The 9,189-nt window shown below is 56.0% G+C and overlaps 1 protein-coding gene across 1 annotated transcript in view; it reads left to right on the top strand.

Moving 5' to 3' along the window:
- Positions 1-942: 942 nt before the first annotated feature.
- CHAT (choline O-acetyltransferase) overlaps positions 943-9,189 on the top strand; it is a 53,790-nt gene continuing 45,543 nt past the window's right edge. Inside the window, exons 1-5 of the mRNA XM_031015396.3 lie at positions 943-1,228; positions 3,257-3,357; positions 6,483-6,674; positions 7,253-7,371; positions 8,863-8,916. Coding sequence (XP_030871256.3) covers positions 943-1,228; positions 3,257-3,357; positions 6,483-6,674; positions 7,253-7,371; positions 8,863-8,916 — 752 coding nt within the window. The remainder of the gene's footprint in view (positions 1,229-3,256; positions 3,358-6,482; positions 6,675-7,252; positions 7,372-8,862; positions 8,917-9,189) is intronic.

The raw sequence follows: 9,189 nt of genomic DNA, 5'->3' as shown, positions 1-9,189 counted from the left end.
GAGGAGTGGGGGAGCCGTGGTTGGTGTTTGCTGTGTCCCTGTCAGTCCCGAGGGTCTGAGTCTTGAAGGGAGAGATGCGAGTGTGGGATCTGGTGCCAACCCCCACTGCCACCCTGTCCTGAGTGGGAGCAGCGGCCCAGGACTGTCAGGAAAGTTTCCCATCCTTAGTCCCAGCCCTGAGAGCCTCAAGCCAGCGTTCGCGCAACACTCCATGTCCCGAAGACCGTAGTCTGATGATCGAGGCAGAGTCTTCCCATCACAGCGTGAAGAGGCGGCTGGTCAGGGTCGCCTGTGTGTTAGCTGCGCCTGTGAGGGTCTGCTCTGCTGTTGTGCGCATGTCTGTCCTCGATCTGCGAGTCGGGCTGTGTGTGCCTGGGCGGAGTCTGCCTTTGTCGGTCTGTCTGTGCTATTTCTGTGTGGGGGTCTCTATCTGGAGTGGGGGATGCTTTTGTCTGAGAGGAGAGCCTGCCTCTTGCCGCAGTCGTTAAGCATCCTCAGGTCTGCCATCAGGATTGTCCCAAGTCTGTAGCACCCCACCTCTGCTCCCCACCCCATAGTGCCAGCAGGAATGGGATGGTAACAGAAAGGGAAGTCCTGCAGTGAATATTGATCCCAGTTATTGTTTCTTATTATTATTTTGAAAGATGGTGTAGCAGGGTTTGAGACTGGCCTGGATGGTGGGGAGAGGAGGGCAGCGAGCAGAGACTTCCTCAGACCCAACCCTCTCCAGGATTCAGCAGCAGCACCCCACGGCTGGAATAATGGGGTTGGGGAAGTGCGGTGACTGAGAAATGCTGAGCTAGGGGCAGGAGGCATGGGCTGGACAGTGTTCTGTGCCCCCTTCTAGAGCCTAAATTTGTTGCCCGAGTTCCTCCGGGAAGCCCTCCGGGTAGATTCTGGGGGCCGGGAGCTGAGATCCCTGGGCGGGGAGCGGGGGAAGGGATGGGGCTGAGGACCGCGAAGAAGGGGGGGCTTGGGGGAGGAGGGAAATGGAAGAGGGAGGAGGGAGGAGGTACAAGAGGAAGGAGAGAAGTGCGGCCAGCTTGCTTTCTCCAGTCGGGTGGCCGCGGGGACCCGGGCGACGTCGGAGGCCCTGCCGGGAACCCAGGCTGCAGCCCCCACCCCCGTGCTGCGACACGCCCCCCACCCCTTCCGGCTCACACCCCCGCCCACACTCCTGAGTGGTGCGGTGCAGCGGCGGCCGAGGCAGCAGAGCGGAGGAGAGCAGGTGAGAAGAAGGGCTGGGCTGGGCTGGCGGAGCGCGGTGCCGGGAGCAAGGGCGGCGGTCGGGGGCTCTATCCAGGGACAGCACCGGGGCCGAGAGGCCCCAGGACTCGTGGAGTCCTCTGAGTCCTGCGCAGCAGCGGCCGTCGGGGGTCAGCTAGGAAGCTGCAGGATTGCGTTGCTTCGGTGCCTGGGCTTGGGGAGGCTTAACCATCAGGGCTTCGGGACTTCAAGCGCATGTTCTCACTTCACTTGGCCCAGCATCTGCTAAGTGACCAGGTCCGCGCTTTCTGTGTCTAGTCGGAGGGTCCGTGGGTCTGACCCGACTCGCATGAATTGCTGGTTCGCAACTGCTTCTCCCGGGAGCAGGGGGTGGGGAAGGAGGAGCAGCGGCTGGTGGCAAGTCTGAGCCAGGACATAGCCGATGACAGCCTGTGAATGACCGGCCAGACTGGGGTTGGACCTTCAGGGCAGAGCAGGCAGCCCTTGGAAAGCCAGGCTGGCAGGAGCATGGGTGGGAGGCACAAAACACAGACAAACAGACATATATACACATACACCCTCTAGGCATCTACCCAGGAGTGATGGAGGAAGAAGAGTTGGCAGGTGGGACCACCAGGAAACCATCCCACCCAGCTCTGCCTTCTTCAAGCTCAGGGTCCCTGAAGCCTAACTAGTGTCTCCCGAATGGTGGGGAGGGGGGGCTCTGGGCCAGAGCAAAAGGAGGCATTGGCTGCATGGTCTGTAGGGCCTTTACCAACCTGACCTTGTCCTTGCTGTCCTCTCAAAAGACTGCCATGCTCCGGTGAATCCTCACCAGGATGCCATCTCTTTCACTTTGCAGTTGGGGGCAGCCCCTAAGAACCCACAGCACTGGGAGGCCTGGGAACCAGCCTGTGGAGAGTGTCCCTGTACTGTGCCAGCAAGGGCTTTACATTCTCTGCCCAGCACTGCAAGGCAGCCCCAGGCTCCTTCATCCTTGGGCCTGGTTCATCCATCTTTCTGGACTCTCTGTTCCTGGCAACAACCCTGCCATGTGCCATACGTGGGCGGTGCTTGCCTCTGGGTAGGGGTGGTGTTGGGTGGGGAGAGGGGTGAGGAAATTAGCTAAACCTCAGCTTTAGACTTGAGAGAATAGAGGGTGGGCTGGTGGAAAACGTGAGTATGTGCCTGTGGCGGCTTAGGTTCAGGGGGATCTCAGAGGGTAGCAATTGTGACCCACAGCCTAATAATAACAGTCTTTGCCCTCTTGGCCTGGCTCACTTCTACTGTACCTTCAAAATTAATCTGCCTCTCCCCAGACTAAGGCAGATGACCCCTAGGGGCCCTGGCTGCCCAGCCTCCCTGCATACCTCCCTGGGCACTCCTATGGCATCTACACTGGCAGCCTGCAGACCCGAGACTGCCTAGGTCACAACCCCTCCAGCAGGCCCAGAGTCTCCCTGCCCTGGCCACAGGCCAGGCTCCCAATTAGCCCAGATGCATCCTGGAGCACAGGGCCTTAAAGGCCTCCATTCACCCACGCATGCATTCCTTTCCCTCCACCAACGGACTGAGGGAATTCGCCCTACTCCACACCAGAGATGTGGCCAGGACGCAGAGATGAAGCACTGAGCACAGTAGGTATGGTCTTACCCTTGCGAAGCTAGTGGGAAAGAGAGAGTTTGATCGGCAAAGCACTTACCTATTGGGTTCCAGGCAGGAACAAAGGCAGCACTCTGCCAGCAACCCCTGGTGGATTTGGATTGCCCCAGGGTGGTCAGCTGGCCTTGGGTGACAACAGCCTCATGAGAGCAGACCCTCACTTTAGGAACCACTCTCTCCCATATGGGGGCCCAGAGAGAACACTGTGGTCAGCACGTACAGGTGGAAGTAGAGACTGGGGCCAGGCCTGCAATGAGACCCCTATACACAGCTGTCAGGCTCTGGCCTCCTCATGGGGCTGGGGTGGGGGTCTGTTGGCGGGAGGTGGAGGGTTTGTGACAGGCCTATGTGGCTGCTGTGTTGATGCTTCCCACTTCTTGGTCCCCAGGTCCACACCTCTGCATCCCTGCACCAGGACTCACCAAGACGCCCATCCTAGAAAAGGTCCCCCATAAGATGGCAGCAAAAACTCCCAGCAGTGAGGAGTCTGTGAGTGACTTTTGGAGCCCTCTCTCAACCCTGCTTTCCCCACCTACATGCCCTTGCTTCCAGAACAGTCCTGAGTGGGACTGGCCCCCAGCATTTGCCTGGCCCCAGCCCTGCCCTCTACTGGCACAAGGCCCAGGCTACAGCTCCACCCCCAGCTTGCTGAGGATCCCAGAAGGGCCTGGAGGGGCTGAGACAGGCCTCAGGGTGCCAAGGAAATGCTAAGAGCTTAACTTCCAAATCCCCTGGCCAGGCTAGGCCCTATCTTTCCTTCCAGGGCCTCTCTTCATCCCAGCTTCCACTTCTGATAGCTTTGAGCCCAGTGATTTTGCCTTAGGGTGGGGCTGAATTCCTACTCCAAGCCCTGCAAGTCCCAGCTCCAGCTGCTATCACTAGTTCAGCCTTGGAGCCTTAGGCACCATGTTCTCCACTGGCCTGAGACAATGCCATCCTCCCTGGGCAGGCATCCTCCCTCCCACCCCAGCCAGCCTTCGGGTGGTAGAGCAACACACCTGATTTCAGGTGGTTTCATGTGTTTCCCCTCTCCCACACTTGTCTTTTTGCCACTCCTCTTCCCCCTTCCCCCTTCCCCTTTCCCCCAGCCCTCATTTGAAACCCTGAGCAGAATTTTCTGGCTTCTCCCCAAGAAGCTGCTCACTCCATTGCCCTGACCTCTGCAGCTGACAAACATCTATTGTCACCTCTGGTCCACTGGCATGGTTCTCTACCCACCCCATTGGGCTGTGGCTTCCTTAAGAGCAGGCTCTGTTTCTCCATCGTCTCTGAGTCCAGCCCAGGATCTGACTCACATGAACTGCCCAGGAAACATGGAGTTTTGGAGCATTGATCTGAGACTCCTAGGTCCAAAGACACTCCCTAGCACAGGGCCAGAAGTCCAGGAGAGTCTGGGGAGGATCCCTGGGGGGTTGAGATGTCTGAGCTGCGATTTCCTGCTTTATTCCTTTTTACCCACTGCTGATTCCCTGTTAGCCAGGCTAAGTCACAGCGCACTGTCAGAGCCTGGAAGAAGGGGAGCAGTGTCTGGCAGAGGCTCTAGCCAGACTTGTGGGCCCTTTTGGCCAGGCCACTAACTGGGCTGGGCTTTCTGTAGGTGCTCACCCACCCACCCATCACACAGACCACCCCCCACTGCAAGAGATGGAAGAACAAGATCAGCTGGGTTGGGGGCCCAGACCTGGCTCACTGGGGTTGGGCAGGGCAGCCTGGGATGCTGCCCAGATCCATCCTCACGTCATTCCCCAGGGCAGGAGCAGCCCGTAGTTGGCACTGACCCCCCACCGCTGCCAGAGAAGTGAACCTTAGAGGCAGGATCAGACAGGCAGAGGGCCGTCATTCATCCATCAGCAGCAGGGGCAGAGAAGGAGGTGCTTTTAAGGGGCCCCTTCACTCTGCAGCCTGTGGGGAGGAACCCTTTATTGTCTCATGGAAACTCATCACTGCACAAAGAAGCCCCTGAAGGAAGGTGCCTCACTGTCTACCAGCGTGTCCCAGGAACCATGTTGCAGAATTCTGGTCATTAGGGCAGCAATGAATTATGTCTCTTATCCAAAGCCATCTTTTATCCTTCCAAATCTCTCCACAAGAGTACATCCTTCAGGTCCGGAGATCAGTTAGATTCTGGAGCCCCAGCTGAGAACAGTTTATAAATTAAGACTGACCAGGAGACAACAATATCAATAACAGGACTATTTCATCTTAGATCTATCCTTTATGGCTTAAAAGCACTTTCACATACATTAGCTCTTTAATCCTATGAGAGGCGGGGTTTGCTACCCCCATTTTACAGGAGAAGAAACTGTACAATTTAAGCAATATTATTATAAGTTCTGCCTTCCTATTGTCACTGGCCAAGTGAGGGACAAGAAGACGAAACGAATGGAAAAGGGAGTGAAAGGGAAGGGAGAGAACGACCCAGGAGAAAGAAGCAGAGTGGACATGGAAGACTGATTTTAGCTCCTAGTCTGCCATCAGATTTGTATGTGACCTTGGACCAGCTGCTCCACTCTCTGGGACTCAGTTTCCTCATTCATAAATGGGAAGTCACAAAATTGAAGCCACACAGAAGCCTTCTGTGGTGAACGCTGCTGGTGAACTGAGAGGCATAGCATGCGTATAGGAGGGTGGAGTTGGGGGTTCTTCCTAGACTCTAGCCACACTTTGGAGCCCCCCAAAGAATATGGGTTTCCTCTTGGGAATTCCTCTGGAAGTATAAGATAGCGAGGTCATAACATTTTAGATGTGCCTATTTGAGGTCAGTTGTTCCCCCATTTAATTCTCTCTGTGTTCCCCTCAGGTAGGAATTGTTATTTATGTCCTATGGATGAGGAGCAGAGGCTTGGAGAGATTCGGAGAGGAAGGACATCCACTGCATCCCCACCCCTGCCCCTAACACCCACATGAAACAAAATTCCCTGCCTGGGTTTTATAAGTAGGAGGGACTTATAAGAAGCTCAGGGCATGAATCATCTTCTGAGGAACCCTCTTGTAGAATTCTAGTCATTAGGGCAGCACTGAATTATGTCTCTCATCCAAAACCATCTTTTATCCTTCCAAATCTCTCCGTAAGAGTGCCCCCTTCAGGTCCAGAGATCAATCAGATTCTGGAGCCCCAGCTGGGAACAATCTGTAAATTAAGAGTCACCAGCAGCCAACAATATCAATAACAGGACTATTTCATCTTAGATCCATCCTTTATGGCTTAAAAGCACTTTCATATCTATTTTCTGTTTGATCCTATGAGAGATAGGGGTTACTACTCCCATTCTACAGAGGAAGAAACTGAGGCACAGAGGGAGGCTGATTTGCCCAAGTTTGCAGAGCTGGTCAGTGGCAGGGTCAGGGTAGAAACCCAGGTCTGCCTGATGCCAATATCACCGTATTTTCCTCTGCACTTTATCCCTTTCTGGGGACAGAGCACAATGAGGTCAGGGACGCCAAACAGGAACTTCCTAAATTCATAATTTTGCTGAGCTGAGCCCTAGAAATGGAGGGGTCCCAGGGTAGAGAACAACACAAGGGCAGAACGATACAGATACTAGGGACCAACTTGGGGACAGGCATGGGGCGCACATACTAGAGGCACAATGCCTATGAACCCTTTCTTCCAGGGGCTGCCCAAACTGCCCGTGCCCCCTCTGCAGCAGACCCTGGCCACGTACCTGCAGTGCATGCGACACTTGGTGTCTGAGGAGCAGTTCAGGAAGAGCCAGGCCATTGTGCAGCGGTTTGGGGCCCCTGGTGGCCTCGGCGAGACCCTGCAGCAGAAACTCCTGGAGCGGCAGGAGAAGACAGCCAACTGGGTAAGAGGGGCAGACAAGGAACCCATAGAAGAGGGGCGGGAGGCAGACCTGGAGACAGAGGGATCTCGGTGAGAGGCAGGTAGGGGACAAAGACAGGGCAGAAGGAGAGACGAGGGACAGGGATGGGGGATAGGTGTGGGAACAGGCAGGTGGCATGGATTGGAGGACAGGAAGGGACAAGGATGATAAACAAACAAGATGAGGAATGGGAAATACGGATAGAGAAAGAGGAGGACAAATCGGGGACAGGAATGGGGACAGATGAGGACAGAGATCGCATTAGGAAAGAAGAGAGGGTGAAAGGCAGGAAGAAGACACCTGTAAGGACAGGCAGAGAACAGCGATGTAGCACCAAGCCACCAGGATGGGGACTGGGACAGAAGAAAGGAGACAGGAGGGCACAAAGGTGAAGGACAGGCCTGGTGGACTGGGAAGCTCCTGGCACATACCTGGGGCTTAGCATATATTTGTGGAATGAATGAATTAATGCTCTGGTGAAGTGTCCCGATTTTCTCTCGGGGCTGTCAGGATGGGACTGTTTGGAGGGATGTGACGGCCTTCCCTGCCCTCCCCGGCAGGTGTCTGAGTACTGGCTGAATGACATGTATCTCAACAACCGCCTGGCCCTGCCTGTCAACTCCAGCCCTGCCGTGATCTTTGCTCGGCAGCACTTCCCTGGCACTGATGACCAGCTGAGGTGAGGCCTTGGTGCTCCTAGCTCATAACCTGGGGACCCACCCAAGGCAGGGGCCCTTACCCCAGTGCCAGCAAAGAAAGGCCAAAGCTGGAGCCTTGGCTGAGCTTCCTGGGGCCAAATGCCCCGAGACAGTGGACGTCCAGGCCATCAGGTGGGGAGCAAGGTTAGGTGTGGCTGCACTCGAGTGACAATCACACAATCAGCCTTAGTCTATATTTATCTTGCAGTGGAATGGACACTCATGGAGGTCATGGGTCCAAATATCCCCACAGCCTCCACCTGGCTGAGGCCCTGGGAGGAGGCGTGTGTCCCTGGACCACGCCAGTACTTGTCCCTGGGAAACACTGCCCCAGGCTGTCTGAGAGGGCCTCTGCTTCCTTCCAGAGCCCCCAGCTCTAAACAGAGGCCCCAGAAGGCTGGAAACAATTCCTCCCTGCCAGCAGCCAGAGCCTGTGCCATCTGCTGTAATTTCAGAGCTCACTGAGCCGTTGGAAGGGCCTCTGGCCGCTAATGACAATGGAGGATGGGTGCAGGGAGAAAGGGTTTCCCTTCTGGAGTCTCTCAGAGTCTGGTCTTAAGACCTGAGTGGGGCAAATGGTGGGGACAGTTTAGAGGGAGGGCAGACCAAAGTGGCCCGAGGACAAAAGGCAGGGCCCACCTCTCCTCTGGGCAGGGCTTAGCCATGCTAGGAAGACCTCCCCACCCCACCCTACCAGCTGGCCAGCCTTCCCTCCCACTGTAGCTGGGGTCTCCCCAGGGAAGAAGGAAGGTGTGGACAGATGAATGACTTCTGAAAACAGTTCTCACAATTGCATCTGAGGGGGTATTTTCCTCCTGGTGCAATTAAGCCAGGCCCAGAATCCTGGTATGACAGTTCCCGCTGCTCGTTTCTCCAGTGCCTTTCCCCAAGCACTCGATTTCCTTTTCATTAGTGCTGGGGGGTGGGAGGAAAGGGACCAAATTACTGGCTTTTCCCAGGAGAAAATTTTCCACAAGGCCAGGGGTCCTGCCCTGTCCAGCCCCAGGGCTGGCCTTTCCAAGGAAGAACTCCACCCTTCACCCTCCACCCCTTCTGGCTTGCTCTGTGGCCTCTCCTGGCTTCCGTCTCCCTCTCCGCTCCCTCTCCTCTTCAAGGTGATTCCAGTTTCCTCTCCCTTCCCCAAGAGCTGCTCGACCCCCAGTTCTCACCAAAGGACCATTTTGAATCCAAGGCTTGTGGTGGGCTCTCGGCATTGGGCTGGGGGGCAAGAACCACATCTGATTAGTGCAGGAACCACATCTGATTAGTGCACACGGGGGCGGCATACAATGGGGGATCATAGAGTTTGGCAGTGGGGATGAGGGAGGGAGGAGGGAGGGAGAAGGAAGGGAAGAGGAAGGAGATGGAAGGAAGAGGGAAGGAGGGAGGGGAGGCAGAAGGAAGGGAGGGAGGGAGGGAGGGAGGAAGCCAGGCCCTGGGAGGAAGGGCTCAGGCCTCCCTTCTCCCTGCAGGTTTGCAGCCAGCCTCATCTCTGGTGTACTCAGCTACAAGGCCCTGCTGGACAGGTAGGACTGGGAGGGTGGTGCCCTGTTCCAGCACAGTCTGCCTATGCGTCTATCTCCCTTGCAGGGACCTTGTCTTTTTCCAGCTCTGTATTTCCCATTCCTGGCTCCTGGCACAGAGCAGATGTCCCTGCCCCAACCCACTCCCCCGCCATCAGGATGACCTTTAGCCTGGCTGGCCTGTCTGTTAACTGTTCCTTTTCCTGGGGCAAGCACCATCCTTCCTTGATCTTTTAAAAATGCCTCCTCCCTCCACACATACGTGCACAGGTGGAG

This window comes from Gorilla gorilla, chromosome 8 (genome assembly GCF_029281585.2).
Source record: "Gorilla gorilla gorilla isolate KB3781 chromosome 8, NHGRI_mGorGor1-v2.1_pri, whole genome shotgun sequence".
NCBI lineage: Eukaryota > Metazoa > Chordata > Mammalia > Primates > Hominidae > Gorilla > Gorilla gorilla.
The sequence above is the reverse complement of the archived record's forward strand: the minus strand, read 5'-3'. Positions and strand labels throughout refer to the sequence as shown.